General features: G+C 44.2%; 1 protein-coding gene across 3 annotated transcripts in view; it reads left to right on the forward strand.

Moving 5' to 3' along the window:
• The window catches only part of IFT52 (intraflagellar transport 52), a 770,870-nt gene that overhangs the window by 417,892 nt on the left and 328,184 nt on the right, over positions 1-24,794 (forward strand). For all 3 annotated transcript variants that reach the window (XM_069652341.1, XM_069652339.1, XM_069652340.1), the window contains exon 8: positions 21,286-21,372. In XM_069652341.1, coding sequence (XP_069508442.1) covers positions 21,286-21,372 — 87 coding nt within the window. The remainder of the gene's footprint in view (positions 1-21,285; positions 21,373-24,794) is intronic.

A 24,794-nucleotide genomic window follows, 5' to 3' on the forward strand; every position in this document is an offset into this window, starting at 1 on the left:
TTTCCTATGGACCTTACCCGACTTTTCGTCCACTAAACAAACGATAAATCAGGCTGCTGTGCGCCGACATTATGTGATAATCCTATCACTTGCCCCATCGCCCTGGCTGACCTGCTTTTGCGGCACTAAATCATATCAACAAAGCATTCATATTCCCCGCCTCTATCCGTGACGTTACTGGGCTGCGTAGCCAAACGCGCCCAGTCGACTTCTACGTGACTTCACACAGAACCCGTAAAACAACACAGATCATCTCACAGTGCGCCACAATTCAGAATATGAAACTGTGGTTTAAAAGCAAACAGCAAGATTGTACAATTGGTAAAGTACATTTATTTGACGTCAAATGTTTAGAGAATATTCAGCGATTCGCATTTGTCTTTGCTCTCGATCCGCAAAAGTTCATCTTGAGTCACGCGCTGTTCCTTTGCGGTACACAGGGTGTTGGTTTATGATAAAAGAAGCATTATGGTCGCACTGATAATCGCAAGGCTGTTCCAACAACGAGGCACTAATCCACCGTAACGGTTGGTATGTTGCTTCTAGCCGCTAGTACTGCGTAAGGGCATATTGGTCCTTGCCGATCGTCCCATAAAATGGTCAGGGTGGTGAAGTTGTTGACATGGAGCTGCACCTGGCAGCTGAAGAACCCGTGGCCGGGGTCTGGAAATGATGGCATTGGCAGTAGGGAAGGATGTACCTGTATTAAAAACATAAATTAGTCTCACCAGCCGATCTTCATTAAAATTATTAATTTCATTTATTGGGCCTGAAACTATTTGCTAGCGAGGATAGTGCAACGCAATATGTTACGTTATTCCCACTAACCCACCCCCTCTCCTCCGCCTTTTTCAGAGCCGCCTGAGTGCCAGGGGACCACTTCGGCGTTGGTAGTGCGCGGTACAAAAAATGCCACATTGAACAAACAAGTCCAACTTAATCGGCCTTTAACGCTACGCTATTGTTAATGTATTCCGGGATAAAATCATCTAAAGGGTTACTTACATTATCCATTCTCTAGGCGTAATACAGTCCCTAAATACCACTCCGTCTGTGCCAACGATCTTTTTTATAGTGAACAAACATGAAAATCGGTCTTGTTTCTGAAATTTCATCCTCATCTCTTACGTTATTGCACCCCTTCTTCAAAAGAAGTCTTTAGGCACGTCTTTGGTGGTCTTTGACTGTGCTATCTTGACCTTCTGGCCTATATGGTGCTCCCAATTTCTGTTATTATTTTTTACACTCTCGAGGTCGGTTTCCTCGCCTCTGGCTTTTCAAATAAAACTCTGCCACTGGGGTCGTTCTTATTTAGGTATACTTCCCCAGCACACATGTTTAGTTTTATTGGTCTGTAACAGGTGGCACATGGTGGTTGTATACAATCTATTGTTGAGTTTAGTTTATGAGATGGGACACTGCCGCATATTTATGCAGTAATGCTCTTCTCTTGCAGCCTCTCGCCTTGTATCTCCTGATGAAGACGTTGTCCATTACACACTCTACGTCGAAACCGGTTGAGCTTACTCTTTAGGGATGTGATCTATATAACATTCTTTTTCTCAGATCCACCCTTGTGATAGATTGTTTTTAATGAGTTCTATTGCTGTTTGTTAAACACATTTTAAACATTAAAATAATTAAATGGGATGGGATGAATGTTTGTCCCACTCCCAATTGGCAAGCAATGCTAATCAATTCAGTCATTTTTAGCCATTGTTGGTTGGTTGAATGTCACTATGTATGATGTATGGTTTGGATGCTGCACTATGAATGTCTGTTGAGATGGATTTATTTTAGCCAAGTATTTTGTTCACCTATGCCGTCGTGTTATGTGATTAATTGATGTTTATCAAAGTAATATGTTATTAATTGACTTTTTCGAATTTTTTGTATCATGGTAAATAAAAACATTTTGATACTTTTGTAAGCAACACAGTTTTGCTGTATGGACATTTCTTCTGTTTCTCGCTTTATAATAATACTCTGGTCCAGGGGATAGAGTTTTCCTGCGCCTTTCCGCTCTTGTAGTGTTTTTAGGCACAGTGCCTGTCTGTCAAGGTCAAAAAACAAAAGAACCTTATACTGCGAGTCGTGGGCCACTCCGGCCCACGAGCAATAAATCGAAGCAGCTGACCTTCCCTGTGAACGTGCATACATTCTTACTTTGCAACATTCTGTGTAAAGCCATCCCTGAGAACTTGAATTCAACACTCCATCTTTGTATATTGTCCGTGTGCTTTGCAGCCCTAGAGAACCATAAATATGGAGATAATTGTCTATTTATGTAAAAGTGAGATTTATCGTTTGTTTAGTGGACGAAAGGTCGGGTCAGGTCCATAGCAAATTTTACTACGATTGACCGATTAATGTTTAAAAACACATGGCCGACCCGTAGGGACAATAAAAATGTAGGACCGGAAATACCATTTAATTGTACTGCATATGAAATGACAGATGTCCACTCATTATGGTACTTTTCAAAGGTGTTGTATTTTCGATAAACCAGGTAAGAAAGTGCATTGGGTATGTAAGCTGTACACCCATGCCCAACCGCCACCCAAACGTACCCACCCCCCTACACCCATAGTGTCCCCAAATGTCATGTTGACTGGCATCCCCACATGCCACGATTTGCGGGTGCGCTTATGCGGTGCCGTGTCCTTGCTGGCTCCAGTCACCCCACTAGAACGCCTACGTGTCCTGGCAGTGGCAGAGCTGGATGGGGTGGTGCTGGCTGAGGTGACTGTCGGTGTGACTGTGGGCAAGCGCCCTTGAAACGCCTGCTGGGCTACCAACATTGACTGAGCAATGCTGGATTGCACACTGTTCCCTTCCCCGACATGGCGTGCCAGGGTGACAATGGTGGCCGCAAATCGTCCAATCGACCTGGAAAGACGCCGCACCAACGTAGCATTGCTCTCACGCTGCAGCCTGGCCTCCTCCCGCTGATGCACGGCCTCCTCCAGCTGACTTTCCACCAGCTGCGTCATGGTGGCCTGTTGCTCAAAGTGCTGTAAGCGTGTACTGAGCTCAGCCATGGAGGGAGTTGGGGAGCGCATGGGGCTGTGCAGTTCTTGGGGGCTGAACTGTAGGCCACGGATGGGTGACACCTCATCCATGTTGTCCCCCTCACCCTGTTGTACTGCTTCGGCCTGCATGGCCGGGCCACTTCCATCACTTGATGCAGCCTCCTCAGCTGTGCAGATGGGCTGCGAATCATCATCCGGGGCTAGGGTGGGTGCCTGCATGGGGATGGTGGCGTATGCTGATGTGCCTGATGTAGCCGGTGTGCCTGATGTAGCCGATCCTTGTGTGCTGGAGCCGCTAGCATCATCCTCCTGAGCAGAAGTGCTGAGTTGGGCGCGTGCAGGTGGCCGCTGCGCTGCCTCTTGGCCGTCGCTGTCACTTGTCTCAACTGTGGGGATACAGAGGGCATGCTGTTAGTTGTGTGATGTTACTAGATGTGTCCATCACATGCATCCAACATGATAATCCATGACCACTTGCATGTACACACTTGTGACTATTGATGCACTCAGGTGTGTGTGTGTGTCTGCTTTCAGTCAGGCATGCACTGTGTGTATTTCCAGGGTTCATGCTTTGGGGATGTTACTTGTCATCTGGCCAGTCAGTGGGTCCATTGGGTCACTCCTGCCCTGTTGAGGGGGGCGGGGCATTGTGAGTGGGTCCATTGGGTCACTCCCATTCACACTTATGGCTTTGTACTATGTGCACTTACCAGCATGTGCAGGTGGGCTCACTCCTGCCTCTGCCTCTCCTATGCCGTGGATGCCTTTGAGGTGCATGACACTGCTCCAGCGCTCCTCCCACGGTTGCAACTTGAGAGCGGATGCAGGGCCTCCACCAGTGCCAGTGCTGTGTTGGCGGTGTGCAGTCATGAGGTTGCGCACCCGGAGCCTGATGTCATCCCACCTCTTATGGCAGTCCTTCACAGAGCGTGTGGTCACATCGACCGCTGCGCACTTGCGTGCTGCCTCCGCCCACACCTCCTTCTGCCGTTGCTGAGTAGCACGCCGCTGGTCTGCACTAAAGAGCATTTCCGCATGCTCAACTATGTGGTCCACCAGAACTGTCAGCTCAGCCTCACTAAAGCGCAGCTTTCGCTGTCTGTGTGCTGGTATCCTGGATGCCATTCGATGAGTTGTCAGTCTCAGGGAGGTAATCTGACCTGTGGTGTCTGAGGATGGCAGTGGATTTTGCTTTGTATAATGGCCGCCTCTCTGTTTCTGTTTTTTTCCCGCAGTCATGCTGTTTCCGCTTCCGGTGTTGGTGTTTCCGCTTCCAGTGTTTCGGTGTTTAGCACCGTTTTCTGTGGCGTAAAGTCCATGTGCGTGGGTGTTTGCATGACGGCGGTGACTTCGTTTCCGCCTCGGTGTGTTGCGCGCGACCCAAGTGCCCTAATCGGCCCTTATTTCCGCAACATTGCGGTCGCGGAAGTGTAGTAACCGTCACGGAATCACCGGATTCCGGCACAGCCGACTCGTAATGAGGCCCATTGTGTTCCTAGTGAAAAGGGCAAAATTCTGTGAAAAGCGGAGACAAGATCCTACAGCTACAGGGTTTCGAGGAGAAGCTGCTAGGTAAAATATGTAATCTGTATATGTGATTTTTAGAGAGGTTGCACATGTGGAAATATGTATTTTGCCTAAAGTAGATATTGTGTTCCAAGGGCTAAGGGTGGATTCTCAGCCTCATTAAAACACACCATAAAGATGACTCTGTTTCTCTCCTCCTATCAAGGCAGAGAGCAGACTCTGACCCAATCACGTTTCAAAGGGGCAATTTTAGGCTAAACCGGCCCACACTCCCCCCTGTATGACGTCAGTATCATAACATAAATAGAGACAGCTCACTACACATAAGGACAGACAGATTTACTCACTATCCTATTCAACATCTGCTTGTAGCTAACATCCATATCTATGCATCGCACCTAAAACCGCACTCCAAATCAATGCGATTCTCCCGTTATCGCGAATATCGCACAGTGCAAAGTTTGCCGCGAAATTTTGTTTTGGGAAACTTTTACACGTGTAAAACAGCTTTTGATTGCTTCCGACTTGAATTTTAAGATTGCAAATGTTTTCGGTGGATTAAATCATTGCTTGTGTTTGTGTGCAACTATCCAAAGCGGCTCCCATACGAATTTATGACAATTTCAGCAATTTTGATCATATTTGGTGTTTTTGCCCAGTCCATTCTAAAGATAACTTTAAAAGAAATTCTGACAGCTTGACAGTCAATTCTGTTTTCACTGTTGAAAGGGGGAAAGTGGGATTGATATTCTGTTTGAATTCTGCCATTCCTGAAACCTGTTCTGCCCTCCTATCTCTTTACATTACCTATTGGGGGAACCTTAACCACAGTGCTATCAGATCTGATCCCACACAAGTATTTTCTGTGCTGAATTGTTTTGCTCACTGCTTACTCCTCGTGTATTAAAGATATTATTCAGTGTTACATCCCCCCATTGGTGATTGTTGTGTACCTATTGAACCCTATTGTGATTACATTTTAAATACATAAATACCTTTGCAAACCAGCCTGATTCCTGGTTCAGTGTGACTGGGGGGTTCCAGGAGAAGAGCGTGATATGAGTCGTATATCGTTGAGAATAAAGAACTTTTAGACAAAAATAAATAAGGATTTCAGTTGTGCACTACAGGCTAGGCGTTGGCTTGGGTGTGTGCCGGATTGAAATCACTTACAGGTCTATGCTGCATTTAGTTTCCTAGAAAGGGATATTACCCAAATGGGACCACACAAGTCAGGTATTTGATATCTTTTCTCTGTGTAGCCAACGGTATCTTATGCGCACCCCGGGACACTCTTTGTTTACATATGACGTCACGCTTCTTATACGCATGCAGTCATTGCATTTTTAGGTCATGGGACGTGGCGGGACCCGAACGGGAGAAGTGAAACATATTTAAGGCGATTGCCATAGTGGCACGTTTAGTTACTGAAGCAGGGGTTTGACCCCAGGACTAGCATTGATGCCAAATGAGTTCATTCACATTATTTATAGAGGCGGGGGCTATGAGGTAACTCATACCCCTAGCTACGTTGAAGTCCTGTATTATCAAAGTTAACAGAAGGGTTACACCAAGCACTACACATTTCTCTAGCAACAAATAAAGATTTAGTACCTTCAGAAATCACTCATCTAGTGACGGCTGAACACATCCTTTTTTGTGAGAACACCATGCAGATGCTTAGCAACTGATAATGTATTTTAACACACATGTGGATAGACAACCTAATTTGTCTATTCACCCCTTACTGCATAAATGACCAAGTGAGGACGCCATACTATGACCAACAGACCTGTAGTGTATGTTTGACCCTTTTTTAGGAATGTGTTAAAAGCACACGTTCTAAACGTTATTTTTGTAAAATCGAACAGGCCACTTTGATATTCATTCGAAACAAATTGCCCTTATCCAGTGATTAGGATAAATTGACGCCAGCATCAAGCTGATGTAGATGCATGCTTTGACCCAGGTGAGAGACTGAATTGCTTAAAGAAACCTTTCTTATGTCCTATATTTCGCTATGCAAACCATTGCATACAGAGGGAAAATATTTAATCCATGGATTGTATATGAATTTTCTTTGCAGATGTGCCAAGTATTGGGCACATCCATAGTGCATATCACTCCCTATTATCCAACCGCACATTCACTATCCCACAAGGAACAAGGGACTACTTCGGTAGGATCTTATTCAAATGAAGTGTATATTTTGGACCAACAGTGCATTAGTCTAATTGTTTGTTTATTCACTCCCTTTCTCTAGACATAAATACCATTTCATAGGAGGAAGGGTAAGCTGGAAATTTTGCAGCAATGCACAGTGGTGAGGGTCTAACACTCACCTCCTATACAATACTCACCAGAATCCAATACAGCATGAATTTTACGAACAATTTGAGGCACGCATCACTCCAGTTCTACTTACCAGCATTCATGGATAAAACCATGTTGGCATTTTAGGCACCTAAGGGCACACTGAATTAATTAACCACTACAATGATTGGGTGCAAATCGAGTGGTGTTTTGTGAAGTCCGGTGACGAATATATAGGTAGCAGAATGTTTTTGACATGAACCAATGCTAAAAACATATTTTTTCTAGTTATGATTTCTCAGCACGTCCCTCAGCAATACCCTTTATTTCCGAACTTATGTGTGGTATGTTTTTCATTTTCTTTACTTCATTCTTTGCATTTAAATATTGTATTCTTTCATTTCTCAAATGCCAAATCGTGTACATGATCATAATTGACTGTTGATTTGGACCTACTATGATTTGTAATGACCATATACCCTACGTTTATGGAATACAACAGCCTTGAAAACGACCACAAGGGCGAAACACATGTCAGCTGTCCACATCAAGAATACATTTGATTTGTGCAATATATTACCTGCTAAATGTGATTACTTCATCTAAATTGGATCGTATAACCTCAATCTACACTGATATTCAGTACCTAGAGCGCGAGTCACCCATTTCAGATTCATATCTAGGTTCACTTTATACAAACCCCAGGTGGGTGGGTTTGGTTAAACGGTGTTCGCTGTCGGTTCTAATGTCAGATTAACTAAGAGTTGTCACTAGCGCACAGATATATTTTCTAACCCATCAACGATATTTCTCTAATTATAATTATTATTGTTCTTTTAAAAACCTGTTGAATACCGGAGACCAGTTTCTAAGCGGGCCAACAGATCTAGTAAGCCCTGTAGTGGTCCGTGCAAGAATGAAGTTACAGGATTACGTCTCACTATAGGGTTGAATGGGCATAAATGTCCTCACTCTATATCACACTAACCTGTCTAAGATCAGTAGTGGTCTTGTCCAGCACCCCCACCCCAGCGCCCACCTTCGGTCTTCCCTTGAGTGGTGGCACTGGAATACACACTGTTCTGAACTTTCCTCAACTTTGGAATACTTACCTGCATCCTGTGATCTTCAAGATATCTATTGTCGCAAACCAATAGTGAACCCACCTGAACAGTGTGCTTTGTTGAACTGGTGACTTTTGTGCACTAGGCCTCATTCCCCATCAGAGCTAGACTCTAGACCTAAGTGCTAGGGTCCTTATTGGTTTTATCTGCAAGTGTTCTACCTAAATCACTCACCTGTGTTTAATGGTACTGATGTTGACTGTTTTTCTAATTCTCATTTACTTCTTAGTTATTGAGTGATGCATCTGTTACAATTGCATACGGTTTCTAAGAGTGAAGTATTGGGGTTCTGGTAGTTGAACCCCCAAAGGTGAATGTATGTATTTATTTTGATAGTTATTACCACATACGTTTTTAATTGCTTAGAGTCTATCCTAAATGCCTAATGCGTATTTGTATACTTCTCAGTATTCACAGAAATTATTGGAGTGTTCTGTGTATTTTTCATTGTAATCCTAGACCACTCTCACCAACCTAAGCCTTATTGCTCTGCTATACTGCCTTGACTTGATTTGACTATACTTCAGTGTATTTTCTGTTCACCTTGTTACTTGTGTGACTGTACAACTTGTGCTGGTAATATGCATCTATGTTGTTGCTGTGTCAGTATTTATACGTAATGTTTGTCTGATCAAGGTAATCCAACCTGATTCGGGCCTTACAATGTAAATCTACATCTGCTGTACTCCCTACTTTTTGTGATCTTTAAAATATGTTAATGGCTGAAGCCAGCCTTTGCTTCTGTGGTACGTATTAAGGGGCTACTGATCCCAGAAACCTATTTTACTTGTTATTCTGTTTATAATGGTTAATCGCGAGTTAGTGTTTATTGTAATGCTGTAGCTTTCTTTTTTCATTAAGCAATTGAATGAAATTCTGCCAATGCTGGAAATCTGAGAATACTGAGTTGTTTGCTGCCAGGCAAATGGTTAAAACCTCAGGGGAGAGAAACAGAAGATGGCTGCCGATGTGTGAGGACGTGTCTTTCTGTCCTCTGTCGGAGCCCCCTTTGAAGCAGGCCCTTACATCGTTACATCTATGGGACCTTCTACTCTTCCCAGTTTCCCTGGGGGCTGCTAGTGTTTTGTTTATTTCCCCATTTGTTCTCTATGCCTGGGCCCCCCCCGCCTCCACTTTACCCCCATCCAGGCACTTCCCCTCCCCCCAACTTTCACAACTTCCCTAACCTCAAAAACTTTAACCCCCCCCTACCAACTCCCATTCCCCGGTCAGGACAGTGTTCCCGAGAACTGCCCCAAATACTATCCTGGGGCGACGGACATGGTTAATCCCTGTGGAGTTCCTCTGCAAGGGCGAACTACACGACCAAAGGGATTCCGTGACGGCCTCCGGATACCCTCCCTCTGTTTGGCCCTTTACAATCAGTGACTCCGGCCCTTCCTGCAATGACTTTAAATCAGATTTGTATGCCCCAGCACACATCTTGTCTTTCTAGTTAGTAGATAACGTGGCCCCCGGAGGCCAGTCAGTTTCCGTCCACAGGCTGTGATCCTCCTTTCTTGATTGGAGGACCCCTCAGTTTTGCCCCTCTGCTGCCTCTCCTTGCCTTAGCCCCAGACCATTTCCGAGATTTGGTGCCTCCACTATGTGTTACTGGTCCGGATACTTGCACCGAGTGCCTTTCTTCCTCCTCCAAGTTCATTACCGACAGGCCCTCCTCACATGTCATTACTGTTGTTTATCTTCTCACGAGAAGAGGAACACATATGGGAATGTCCATTTATAAGGAATATTTTTGAAATTCGAGCTTTGGTCACCGGGTTCATAGCCCTCCTTTTCAGCAGGGTGGATAATGCCAGGTCCTGGTGCAGCTGGAATTGAGCTGCATTAATTGACACCTGGGTGGATTCTGCGCGGAGTATGTCCTCTTTCATTGTGTAGGACGAAAGGCCCACCAGAACGTGTCTTGGCCTTACTCCTGGTTCTTGCCTCTTCGGACCTACCCTATGCACTCGGTCCACTTGCACGTCCTCCGCTGCATCCTTGTCAGGAGTCTTCCAAAGCATTGTTGTACGGTGTCTCAGGTCGCCGTCAGGAATCGCCTCCGTCAGGCTTTTCACCCTAATATTTGACCTGCGAGACCGGTTCTCCAGGTCCTCTGATTGGAGTTCAAGATTGTGGGTGGCTCTGGCTACCTGCTCCAAAAGGTCACTATTCTACTTCACCTCCTCAGCCACTTCCGGCAGTCCTCTCTCATTTATGCCCACTCTAGAGCACAGTTCTGATACTTCCTTCCTGACCTCCTGTAGCGAGCTCCGTAGTTCGTCCCTAATTTTAGTAATCTGATCCTGGAAGGAGCTCATCATTCTGTCCTCCATGCCTCTAAGATACTCATGCAGATGCTCTTTGTTCAGAGCCCTAGCTTGTGACTCCCCTTCCTTGAGCCACTTTTCGACTGGGTCACAGGTCCTAGCGTGTTGGGATCTTCTGAGTGCTTGCACCAGCATCACTCCGGCTGGCCCCCTTGCGGGCAGACCCCCTTTGTGCTTAGCAGGAACATTCTTCCTTTCGGCACCTGGCATCTGCGGGACTATCGGGGGAGAGGGGGTGATTTGCTTCTGTGACCCCTTCATCGCTTCTCTACTGAGACCTTCTTTCCTCCACAGCCTTTGTCCCCCTCTCTCTCCCAGGTTTCCGCTCCCGTCAGGTTGCTACCCACCATTGTCTGGTACATCTGCTGTTCCAGGTTGGGGGGGGGGGTCCAGTGTCATTAATTAACCCCGGGAGCCCACCTGTTTTACTCTTCTCAAGACTTGTGGCTCGATAGGCTCGGGGAGTTCCCTTGGGTATTGCTGGTCCTGACTCCTGTGCGCCTTGCAGACTAGTTCCTGTTCTTGAGGCACGGCTAGTTTTAAATGGTTGCACTGCTCACAGGCTACAAGTTGCCGGGCCTCAGCCCTGCTGTGGCCAAAAGCCACTCAAGTGTCCAATCTTTTGGTCCCTCAGTTGCCCCCTTCTCGGTGTGCTGACCTACCAAAGGGCTGTTCCTTTCACTGTTCCTTCTGTGGCTCCTGAACTAGGCTAGCTGAGATTGTGCCTCTTAGTCCACTAATAAGTTTCCCTGATGCGTGTCTGCTGCTGCGGAGGGGCTTCGGCATACTCAGAGGTCCAGATTGTAATTTTTTGGAAAGGGGTGAGGGGGAGAAGCGCACACCCTCCTCCCCAGTCCCACTCACTGCTTCTCTCCGCCAGGGGGAGGGCACCTATTCACCAGCTCGGGGTGTAGCACCAAGCGTCATGCCACTCCTTGCCTTCCCCGCCTCAAGCTCTCCTGAGCGTGGCAGACTGCCGCCTCCTCCCCCAGCCGAGAGGAGCCAGATCACTTCGGCTGCGGGAGGCGCGTCCCTCCCCTTCTCGGGCCATTCTCCTCACAAATGCAGCAGTGACGGCGACACTGCAGGCCTCAGGAGGCTGGGGTCTCCTCTTCAGCCGGTCTGCTAGATGAGGGACGCAGGCACCTTTACACAGCATCCAGACCGCGTTAACACACTCACTGCATGCCAGTCACACCGGGCGCTAGGTGCTTTGCCGGGATTGCTGCTTTTTGATGGCCCCCAAGGGACTGCTTCAAAGAAGAATATTCCTACAGGCCAAGCAAACAAAGCTAGGTGGGCCAGTCCAGTCCGTCATCTCGGCCCTACGCGTCACATTGGTGGAGACAGCAGCTGTCCAGTTCAGATCGACGCCTCTGTGGGAGCCAGGTGAGCGTAACATTCGGCAGCCCTCCTGGGGGAAGTGGTAGAAATAAAGGTGGGACCCATTTTGCTATCCGACCATGTCCCAATGATAAATAGATGGGAACCACGCCGAGGGCTGTGGTCCTGGTCACTCCCCCGGGAGATCCTGTCGGCCGAGGTGGTGGTGGGTCAATTGAAGGACACGATAGAGGAATACTTTATAAACAACGACAGCCAGGATACGACTCATGAAGGGATATGGGAGGCATTTAAAGCGGTAATGAGGGGAGAGATTATAGCCCTATAGGCCCAAAAGCAGAAACTAAGGTCCACTATGGAAACCGACCTAGAATCCCAGCTAAAGGTGACCATGTTGACCCTAAGCAAGAAAAAGTGTAAAGCTACATATAATAAAATTGAAGGAAATCGAGAGCCAATTAGAATTGCTCCTATCAGGCAGTGCAGAACGATCCCTACTAAACACAAGACAACAATACTACATAAGTGTGAATAGGGCTAAAAGACCTTTAGCTAGATAACTAGGACGTGCCGAAGCGGGCTGCACCATAACGTGTGTCAGACAGCTGGATGGGGCATTGGCCACAGATAGCAAAACAATAATGAGCTCCTTCGAAGAATTTTTTGGAGCATTATATAAGTCAGATAAACCAGACCAACAAGGAATATAAGAATATGTAAGGCGCTCCCGATTGTGCAAGCTGGGGACCGCTGACAGGGAAAGAATTGAGTATGAAATCACAGGGGAAGAAGTGAATGCAGTAATTAAAGGCCTGCCGTCCAATAAAACGCTGGGTCCAGATGGGTACCCAGCGTGCTTCTACAAAAAACTCTGTAACCAACTGAGCCCACGATTGGCTAGTCTCTCTAACTCAAAGAGTCTGAGAAGTTCAGTGACCAAATCTGTTGTAAGCGAAGGTGGTGATACTTAGCAAACCAAACAAAGACCCAACGTTATGCGGGTCCTACCACCCCATTGCACTTCTAAATGTGGATGCAGAAATATACACGGGCGTCGTGGCGGCCAGACTGTCGCCCCTTCTACTGGAATTAGTGGGAACTGACCAAGCGGGATTTATAAAAGGGAGGCAGACATGGGACAACACAAGGAGGCTGGCAAAAAGTGGAGCGCCTTAGGTGCTGATATCACTTGATGCCGAGAAGGACTTTGATCGAGTCGAATGGCCATTTCTGTATGCGACAATGGAGCAAATGGGGATGGGTGCAACCTTCACAAATATTGGTCAAGGCTAATTATAACTCCCACCACGATGCGCCTCTCAATTAACTCTCACATGTCAGATGAGGTACAGATCTCGCGGGGGACACGACAGGGATGCTCCTTGTCCCCACTCCTCTATGCAATTTATCTGGAACCACTCCGAACAGCTATTAAGGCAAAATCCAGCTATAACAAAGATAACGTTTGGGGTGGAGGAACTCAAAGTAGCAACCTTTGCTGATGACATGATGATGTCCTTGACTAACCCAGAAACCACTATACCAGCATTACTTAATGAGCTCTGTGAGATGGAGAAGGTCGCAGGGTTAAAGATCAATATGGCGAAATCTGAGCTACTGATCCTAAGGCTTAGTCGACATCGGGTTGAATTGCATATCTGGGAGTGAACCGAACGGAATCGATATCAGGACTGTACTGGGCAAATTATCAGGAACTACTCTCCAAAATCACAGCAGACATAACTATATGGTCTCTGATGCGTATATCTTGGCTGGGGAGAATAGCTACTTTAAAAATGAACATGCTTCCTAAACTACTTTATCATTTTAAGGCTCCCCCCGTGAAATTCCTGCAAATCTTCAAATCAGTGACACAATTGGTGTGGCAGGGCAAACGTCCTAGAATAGCGCTGGATACCTTGACGGCTTCAAAGCTGAAGGGATGGTTAGGACTGCCGAATTTCACCAATTATTACACAGCGGCCCAACTACGAGTCCTTGGCGAATGGTTCTCAGACAATAAGTCTAAATCAGGGGCTAGAATGGATCAAGCTGTTGCAGGAACCCCCTTAGAGGGGCTGCTATTGTTAAAAAGGCAGGACAGATCCCGTAATGTAGGGATGAGTCTGGTATTAATGGTTGCATGCAATCTTTGGGACCACCTTCTTAGTCGGGGCCAACTAACAACGATCCCATCCTCGTTTACCCCTCTGTTTGGGAACCCACAATTCTCTCTGGGGATGTGCCAGGGCTCAGGAAGCGGAATGATCAAAAATAGGAACAAGATGGAAACTGGAAAGGTCAGGTCATTCGAAGAGTGTTAACGGCAACTTGGGCAAACAGAGACAGATATGTTAGAGTACTACCAACTGAGGCACTGGCTGAAGCAACCAGGTCTAAAAAATGTGGCGCTGGGGACTTGACCCCATTTCAGAATTTCATCACAACACATACAGGGGATAAACATCTGGTCTCCAAATTATATGAGCTCCTACAGTGGGAGGGCCCTGAAAAGACCTGGACATACATGACACGCTGGCAGAAGACACTAGGGGAAGATATACCTCTAAAACACTGGGAGAAGTTATGGGGACAAATACCGAAACTAACTAGATCCATACAAACCAGGGGAGACATGGTACAAGGTCATGGTACAGTGGCATCTCACACCAGAAAGATTGCGCTCAATGTATCCAGGGGTTACGCAGGAATGTTGGAGGGGGTGCTCAGGGAGAGGGGATTGGAGACACATTTGGTGGGACTGCCAAATACTGAAGATATTCTGGGAAGAAATTAAGGACCAGATACATCAAATGGTATGTGGCCCCCCCCAATTATACACACTCAGGGAATGGATGTGCAGTCTTTTTGACCCTGAATTTCAAATTCCGATGGAACCCCCATCAAAAAGCTTTTATGATCCTGTTGATAGCGGCCTGGTCAGTAGTAGCTAGGAATTTGAAACAGAAAACGGCCCCTACAAACATCGAATGGATGCATAAAGTATGGGGGATTCTGGCATTGGAGTGGGTGATCTACGGGATACACAGGGAGAGTGACAAATTCTGCAAAAGCTGGGGAATGATATTAGACTTCTGAGGGGAGATTATATGCAGCAGTGTTGTCCCCAAAATTTGAAAATACTGGACCTAATGTAGTCACTAAGTCGAGATTGAAGGGGACAACTGCAAATGGACCTACCGGAGTAGAAATCAGGCATGGATAGAGAGGGAAAGGGGTTGAGAAAGGGGGGGTGGGAATATTTTGTTATATGTATTGAAAATGCCAATAAAGACAATTCTTATTTTATTTTTTTTTTTAAACCCTGGAGAAGTTGAGAAGTTCCTTGGAAGGGAGGAGGAGCTGCTGGATGACCCAAACAGAATGCAACATCTTGTTAAGGATTGTGGTGAGGAAGTGTCTCTTACATATGGCGGAGCAAGGTACTCCAGTTCCATGACACCAAAAGGGAGCTTGCCACTATGAACGGTCTTGAAGGCATGAGGTGGAGGCCTCCGTGTGCATTACCTCCTGGAAAAGAGTAGTACATCGGGAGAAGGTTCATCCATACGCATGAGTAATAAGCATTCCGGGGTGATTTTCCGAGCCACTCATGTGGCACAGACCATTTTTGGACATTTCCAAACCTTTACTCGGCTGCTGATATTGATCGTTATAAACCTTGTATGTGTTTTCAAGCCATTCTACTGCCATTGAACATTTCAATATGTTTTGAGCATTCTGGGATGTTTCTGTATTTAGTGGCCTCGAACATTTCGGCTCATTTGTAGCTTTCAGGGAGTGATACGTTTTTGGTTTTTTTGGCTTCAGAATATTTTGTTTTGAGGTGTTTCGGAAACAGTTTGCAGCCTCTGCAATATGCTGATAGTTACAAGCCTTACAATTAGTTACTAAAAGATTTATCAGCTAAAAAAAAGTTTTGAGCCTTATGGGCTGTTTCTGTGTGTTTTGCTAGATATTTGGTGCTTCCTGGGGTGCTTCCGAGCCATTTTATAGATCGTGAAATGTTTTAGCTCATTATGAGTCTTTTCTGGATGTGTTCCCAAACTACATTTTTACCTTGTTTTTAACTTTCTGGTTTATTTCGGAATCTTTTTTAATAGCCTATGCACCTTTGTAGTTCATTTAGTACCAAAGCCGTAGACAGGGTAGGGCTTGAGCGGGCAAGGTCCACCAAAAATCTATGAATGCCCACTCAGCAGTGTGGGCTTTTGCAGTGTTAATGTCACTGTGGTGGGCTCAACTACATTAGCTTCAGGCCCCACTTGCAAGACGATCCTAGCTACGTCTCTGTTTTGTACCCTCTTGGTTGTTTCTCAGCCTCTGTTCGACCTCCGAGCTTTTCATCCCGATTTGAGCTATCCCATTGTTTACAAGCCATTTATGTGCCTCTGATCATTTCACAGGAAGTTTCTGTGCCATTTCTCACTTTCCAAACCTTGTGGCTCAAACATTCTGGTATGCTAAAGCCATTTGCACAAATACATGGAAGGACTGAAGGATATGACCGGACTCTGGTTGTTACTTGGAGTTCCTATGGCTATACTGGGGAATATGTCTGGATGCTGCATCTTGAAGAGGGTTTTATGGGTAGGTATTTGCTCTAGTGATTTAGGTTATGAGGTCTGTTGATTTGGCTGAATCTGTCCCTATTCATGTTCCATCCTCCTATAATATGTCTAATGAACTGGAATTGGGCATGGTACATTCTATAAGGGTGTCCTCTGGCTATCACTTGGGATGAGGGGTGGTCTGGTCAAGGGGGCAGTTTACTACTAATTGCAGTGTGATGACAGGCCTAGGGGCAATAGCCAGAGGATCCCCTGGACCATCCCAACCTTTTTTAATCAGGAGGCAAGGGCTTGCCACAAGATCAGGACGCACCACTCAGGGCCTTTGAGAGAGTGTGCTCTGTTGTGTATCCTGAAACCTCTTCAGATATTTTCTAAATACAAGTTAGGCCTTATCCGTCTGCTATTGAGGAGTAGGTAGGGAGGCAGTTTTAAAATGCAGGAACATTTGGAGAGATACTTTAAACCCTGTTTTGTTCTCATTAAAGCATAGGTACAATAAAATGCACACATGAGGGGGAGAGACAAATGGAGGTTGTGAAGCAGGAAGAAAGACCAAGCTGATGACCAAAACCATTGTTGGTCGCCCTGTGGTAGAACTTTCGTAATGGACAGGTCAGAGTACACACCTGAGAGCCCATGGAGCTACTCCCACAAATCAATCTGACTAGAGCAAACACAATAAGACATGCCTGAGCTCATCGAGAACCCACAAGGCGTGATTAAAAAATCACTTTTTAGAGAGGATTGTTTGATATTCAGATGTCTGCTTCTGGAGAAGGAACACATTTGGAGGAGGCTCAACGGACAAGAATGCAAGAGAGAAGAGGCTAGAGTGCAAAGTAGTAGGAGAGAGGATGAGATTAAGGTTGATTTCAGGAAGACGCTTGATGGTGAGAGGTGAAGGAGGAGGCGGAGAAAGGGGTGTCGGAGGCTCAAGGGGTACTGGCAACATAAGGCTGAGATGGTGGTATACAAGAGATAGTGGGAAATGGCACTACACAAGCACAAACACGAGGGATAGGCTAGAAGTTTAGACTAGCAACAAAAGGCTGTGAACAAAAAAAGGCAGGGAATGCAACAAAGTCAAACACGTTTCCCACTTAAGGTGTACACATAATTACTGCAGGATTTCCTACAATGTCAGGGCAACCGCTGGTCTTCTGAGCAAGTAGCTAGTACAGTGCCACACTCTGCTCAAGGGAAGGAGTAGCAGGAGTAGACTTCAGAATGGCACCACCAATAGTGGCAAATGGGCGCTAATCAAGACCACTCACATTACATTACAAAAAAAAGCATGGTTTGATGCGCAATCTCTGATGGTGTAGTAGTAATCCAGGGGTGCAGGCTCTTCATTTTCCTTGTATCTTCCTTCATGTGCTGAAATGACATTTCGCACAAGAACTTAAGCTGTCTGACATTCCGTCTAATTCACATAGATCCAGGTGCAAGTTCAGAATAATAGTTGGACTTAAAAAAGTAAAGTGTAAGATTTGGCCCATATGGAACGACATTGTGAATTAGTTGAGTCTACACTGTTGGTTGTGTTAAAAGTAAATTACAAATGTTGTAATGCCCTGATGAAGACGAGACATGTACAATGAGGCATGAATATGGTTATTAATCAAAACTAGCTGAGTTTAGTAGGAGAGGTGACGAGATGAAGAGCATCACGACAACTAAAGATGATTTGATGCCATAGAGACAGGAATTTTTCCAATAGCTACAGAGTATACCTTTTTATAAAGGTTTATATTGAAACCGTAAATAAATAATAACTTTAAAAATAACAATATATATTGGGAGCATGGCATCTAGGACCATATTGAGATGGAGTTTTTCATGAATTGGGTTGTAAGCAAAACAATTGCTAGACACCCGTTAGTGGTGGAGGTTGGAGAATTATTTGGCATGTCGATTAGAACTTTGTATTATATGTGTATGTGAAAAGCCTGTAATATGTTTTTGCATTGTCTGATTTTAAATGTCAATATAGTCATTAAAACTTTAATTATGTTTTATACACTTTCATGTTCAGATGAAATGTGTGAAATTATGATGCATCTGCCCCTCTGCTGTGAATATGTTGAGAAGCATATATTGAATATATTATTACAAAATTAATGTTCAAAACAGTACACTTGTTTGTTGGGTTTTTCTGTTAAGGTCCTGTCCTTTGTATTGCTATGAGACAATCACAATTTTATAATTCCTGTCTGTACCATGAGGCACGAACCAAGAAACAACGACAATTGATTGTTTGGGTCTGGTCTAGTGAAACAGGAACTAGGACATGTTTGAAAAATATGGCATAATATATATTACAGAGGTGACAAAGGAAATGGGCAGATTTCCTGCTGTAAACCTAGAAGCCGAACTTTGGACAAAGAATTTAAACAAGCACAAGTTGGGACAAGAAACTGGAGCCTTCACAGAAGCATCAAGGAAAAGAACAGGAAGGCTAAATATGTATGTAAAGGTTCAAACCAGAAAATTGGGAGCTAGAAAATTAGCATGAGCACTACAGACGAAGGAAGAGTACTGTAGACTGAAACTGTGACTGGAAATTGTGGACAGGAATCGAACTGCAGACCAAACTATGGGAAACTTTGGAAAAACTATGAACTAGACTCCAGGAAACTATGGACTGAAACCATAGACTAGCCTCTAGGGCTCTGGCAGACAGTATAGGAACTGGAAAAAAACAGATTTCAAAGCAAGAAGGTCTGCAAATGGGCTCACTACAAAAAGAGCTCTTGAACCAGTTTCTTACATACAGGCTTAAATCAGGCTCACCAGCTGCACCTGGACCGTCGCACCTATTACTCTGTACTAAAGAAATTGAAAGCAAGAAGGCTCACTGGACCTTTGGGTATTGTTGCTCTCCAGATATTATTTAGAAGTTATCTAGGTTTTATAACCCACCTATATGTGCATTATAGAACTAAGTTTGCAATCCAATATGGAATGTCCAGTCAGTTCCCAATGGAAATGCAAAGGTGTGAAATATGCACAAAGATAGTTGAGGATGGATTGTGACCAATTACTGTAAACCCTAGCTAATACACAAAGGATTACTGGTGGTGTTTAGCCGGTGGAGAATAGCATGGCTGATAGGAGGAATGAGGAGGGTGAAATAGGGGAGGAAAGGAGACTAGAGCATTGAGTCCTGAGATTAATAAGGAGACAGTTCTTTAGGGCAACCCCTGAGTACCTTAAAGGTGACCCAAGGATGAGTGGAGGAACCAGCATGTGGCGGAGCATCAAGAAGTACATGTAGCACAGTCAAGGTGCAATGAAGAGAGGGCGGAAGACTAGGTCAGTTTCTCCCTAGGTATGAGCACATGGCAAAATCTAAATGAGAGTGAGTTTGTAGACCAGAGTGTCCGAACGCCGAGACTGGAATGTGATGAGGCTCCTCAACTGTGCTCTATAAAACCAGCATGATGGCCATTTTGGATCTGCAAACCTGGCCTCCAGTAAAAAATCATCTCTGGGGGTAAGACCCAGCATTCCCCAAATAATGGCCTATTTGAACCACAAACTGATGGAATGAGCTCTGCGACTCCACCAGCCGAGACAAGAATTTGTTTGTATTGATTTCAAGAACAGAATGTCATTTTGAACTGAAATGACTTACAAAGTAGGCAATAATAGAGCACAGAATCAGTCCTAGGTTAAGGTGTCATTACATGAAAGCATTATTATATTTAATGATGTGTTCAGGGTGGTGATATGGGTAAAGGTAGAAGCATCAGACTGAGGCAGGAACTGGAGGATAGAACATTATTTTAACATTGAGAGCCTGAGGCCAGTTTTTGAGGCAGAAAGTTCAAGAAAGAGGTTTAGGGGCCTTCAAAGATTGTGAATGACCAGGGAAGTATACAAAGAGAATCATTGTGATGAAACTGCCATTTTTTCAGATTTGTGTGGAACAACAATCAATCTGGTTTAACGCTTAGTTCCCGTGTTCATCTGGCAGACAATGACATTTTTTGTTTGGAAGAAAATCTGGTGTGGCAACTTTTTTATGAACCCCATCGGGCCTTCCTAACAGATCTTAATCACTGTATTTGAAGAGAAAATGTTCATAAAATTCTCCATCATTGGGGATGTGGAAGATTGATGCAGTTTGTTCACCTATACTTGATTTGATGGGTTTTGAAACCTAGCTTTCTTAATGTGGTTGAGTTTAATTAACTGATTTAAACCATAAAAAGAAGATTAACGGAAATGTGAATAAAAGTGCTGTTGGCACGGCCCTATTGTTCCAGATTATGATAACAAATATTTCCATAGATATTTAGAGTATCATCTTCACTGTGTGCTGGGTGGTAAAATGGAGCTAACCGCCTGTCCTCTCAGTGTCTTAAGTGCAGATTATTGCCCCAGGGATCCAAATTTTAAGAGGCAGTTTAGCTCCTACTTGTAACCTTGGAGATAACTTATTAGTTTGATACCAACAGCCATCAGGAGCTACCGTTGACTCTCAAAACGGGTATAAAAAGATTTCACATCTACAAAACATTTTGAAGCGGTAGGTGTTCTATATAGTGGAACACACATCATGGTTTCCATCTCAAGTGTAATTATTGTTTCTATTTTATGTGGAAGTTAGATTTCCAACACTGTGCCCTAGCTCCTGGTTCACCAGAGGCATCTCATGCGTACTCAGTAATGTATTATTTGGATGCTTCTTTTTAGCTCCTGCTTCTCAAACCTTAATTTTTATACCTGTTGCCGCTTTCCATGCTACTTTGGTCTGGTAGGTGCAGTTATTTGACTGTAGTTTCGCCTGGCATGAGATGCATGGACTGACCGCACTCTATTGTGAAAAAAAACACCTCTTTATGTCCTGGCTGACACTTGCATTTGAATGTCTGAGACGTTGTGCTTTGTAAATTGGCGGATCCTATCAAGAGGGGATTGAAGTTTTGTACTTTCTCCAAGGGTGGTAGGTGGGCTAGATCCCTTTCAAATTTGTGCTTGTTAATTGGCTTTGTAATTTGTTACTTCACAGAAACAGGGTGGAAAATTGGCAGTTCTAGGCTCATGCCACATGTTCAGCGATCAATATCTGGATAAAGAAGAAAACGGCAAAATAATGGTAAGCTTGGATAGATTTTCCATATGAATTATGGGATGTATATTCGTGGAAGAAAATTCTGCTAAAGTTGAGTTGAAACAGTTCAACACAAAGCCCTTGGAATAGAATAAAAAAAAAAACGGATTATGAAATAGTTAAGAAAAACCTTGGTGTTTGTTTAATGCACCAGAATCCTTAAAATGTGGCAAGTGTTTGAAGCTATGCCACCTTAACTCTCAGCCCCCCATGTCACAACCCTTGAGCATACTGATGACATTACCAATGGCATTTATTACAACACTGATGATATAACTAGAAATTACTACACACAGATGACATCCATGGCGTGTTGCCGACCATGTCTCAGGCCCTGCCACGCCAATCAAGACCCAGTGGCCACTTTACACCATAAAGGGTCAGTGGGTACATAATATTTCTGTTAGAATACAGTATGCTTGCCATATGTTTTTCAAATAAACTGGTAGTTTCGGGTTATGTACGTAGTAATGGTGTGCTGTAGTTTTAGGCATGTCATCTGAGTGCTCATGGGATGCACAGCAGGAACGGAGGTGGGGAGCAGCTGAGAGTTGAGGAACCGTAGCTTCCATCCATTTTGTAAGGTTTTTGTTGCATTCCTCCTTAAGCACAATATTGCTCTAAAGTTTTTTTTCACAGAATTTTGAAGGGTTTTGTCATGCTGTATCACATGCCACTTGTAGTACTAGAGTTTTTTCATGTCCTTACAGATGTCCTATTCAATATTGGTTCGTTTTTAAGTTATGCACCAGTGGCCACTTTGTCATAATGAAGAACCTGGGTGAGAGTGTGTGTGATATTTGGTGGTTCAGCATACATTTTTAAAAGGTTTTTTCATGACTGCTCCCTGTACTGTTCTTGTGAGATTTTACTGCGTACATTTACAATCATTTCCACAAATTCTCCAAAAAACACGAAACCCAGCTTCCCCGCCTACGCAAAGAGGATCTTACAGAGTTTCCCTTCGAAAAGCAAACGATATTCTTTTGAGAACATCACCATTCTCGCAAAAAGATGAAAATGATTTTAAAAAATCCTATTCTTAACCTCCCACAAACTGTCACGCTTCCCAAATGCTACCGTTTCAGCCTCCTCAAACCCACCCTTAAGGCAAAAATCCCCTTTAACCTCTTCTAATCTAATTTTCAGAAGTTATAATTTCTCTTGCATCAGTGGAAAAAGAAAGGTGACTTTTCATTTCAGAAAAGGCTTGCAGCAATTCAGCATATGAGATTTACCACAGATTTTGATGCTGATGGGATCCTATTCTCCCTACGTTTTTCAAAAAACAACTTGGCAGCTTTTCAACAAACAAATGGCACATTGTCATTGCTTTGTGCCAAATTTATTTCACATTTTAAGCATATCCGGCCAGCAGTTCAGGCACCAAATCAATGAATGCACATTTTCCTTATTGCAAAAGCATTGCAAAAAATAAGACATGCCCCTTTTTTTTCAGCGCTTTAGAACTTTTAGAAGCAGTGGTGATGGGTGGATTGGGGGCCAGGTCGGAAAACATCATTGTGAAAATGTCTGAAATGTTCCAAAGTGACTGGATTTTAGGTTTCACCTTCACTCGGGGGCGATGACAGTCACCTCAAAATAAATATATATTATGGCAGTTCATGGCATAGTTAAGTTTAAGACGATTAAGATTAAGACTATGGAGTTTCAGAACATAACTTTGCTTAATAACTTTTCAACTGTTGGATGAATAAATCTGTACCAATTCCACAGTAATATTTGAGGTAGCCAACTGTGCATGCACAATTTCAGAATTGTACATGAACATCTTCCTTTACATTTTTTTTTACTTTGATCATGTTTTGATCAGCTTTTAGCATAGTGTTTTTCCATGGGAAAAATATATGTATATTTTAGACAAAATATCTCAAAATTGGCTGCATCTATTTCCCCAATTTTGGAATGCACCTAGATATCAATTGGGATTTGTGCACTGAAAAACTATTTAGAATATCGACTTGGCCAATTTTGAGATATTAACGTTGTAAGAGTTATTTATATATTGAGCATGGCCGAATGAATGCATCTTTCATACAAACTATATCTAGAGGTTGTGAGACGACAGACATGGTATCAAGAGAGACACAGACTCAAAGATATTAGTTTCGGCACCTTTTATTTACTAAAGTTCCTGGGTTGGTGTAATGCATAACTGGCCATAACGTTAAAGGGGTGGTTCCCTTAACTGATGTTCCTAAGGTCCGTCTAAGTCTGGAAGTCGGTTAGTCAGCTTCAAAAGAATGAGTTCAATCAAAAGGGACTGTTCAAAGGACTTTCTCCATAGTTCAAACAATGTCGATGTCTTTCATGCCTTGAGGGATCGCATCCCCAAGCTTCAATTTCTTCAGTAACACAAAATAATCAAGATTCCACTTTGATAGGTCTCTCAGGGTTCCCTTCCCCAAGTTTAGGCCACCTTCAAATTTCAACACAATACAAGTTCAGGCCGCCTTCAAGTTTCAAAACAATACAAGTTCAGTTTGTTAGGATGTACCTTTCTTTCATATACAATTCTTTAAAGGAGTAGGATCAGAGACTTTTTAAAACGCCAGTTTCATTGCTCCTACTAAGCGCGACCACCCAGAGTTTTAACCCCTCTTTTGTTTCCTGTTCTTCCTTCTCTTAACCTTTTACCTTCAGCGGCTTTCTGCATCCCTTCTAGCTCCCCTGTTTTCTTTACTTCTTTATCTTTCGCCCTGGCACCTTTCTTTCCTTCTCCTGCACACTTGCACCTTCCTCTCCTTCTTGTGCCCACTGGCAGCTTCTTTAACTTCCTCTCTGCACACTTGCACGTTACTTATCCTTCCTGTGCCCCTGGCACTATCTCCTGCTTTCCCATGCACACTTGCACTCTTTACCTTTCCGTGCTCCCTGGCACCATTTTCAGCCTTCCTGTGCACATGTACCCACTTTCCACGCTGCTGGATCGCTTGCGCCCTTCTTTCTCATTTCGGGTTGCTGGTGCCCACTTTATCAGAGTTCTTTACTTCGCGCCACTTGCACGCTCTGCTTTTCTTGATTTCTTTTACTTTAACTTGATCTTGTCACTCTTCTTTCAATCTATATTGCTTTAATAGTTTTCTTTCCTCTTTTCCACTTTGTGATGCTTTCTGCATTCCTTCCACTCGCTCTTCTTCAGTCAGCCGCATGCTCCCGTGTCCTTTTCTTTCTTTCTTTCTTTCTTTCTTTCTTTCTTTCTTTCTTTCTTTCTTTCTTTCTTTCTTTCTTTCTTTCTTTCTTTCTTTCTTTCTTTCTTTCTTTCTTTCTTTCTTTCTTTCTTTCCCATCCGGGCAGCAGCATGTTCACATGTTGTCCCTTCTGGTTGTGCAGGCCTGAGGTCAGGGTCTTGTCACCTGCCCCTCGGACACTCTTGGGGCCGGCAC

The sequence above is a fragment of the Ambystoma mexicanum genome, chromosome 3p (genome assembly GCF_040938575.1).
Source record: "Ambystoma mexicanum isolate Mex_15411 chromosome 3p, UKY_AmexF1_1, whole genome shotgun sequence".
Lineage (NCBI taxonomy): Eukaryota > Metazoa > Chordata > Amphibia > Caudata > Ambystomatidae > Ambystoma > Ambystoma mexicanum.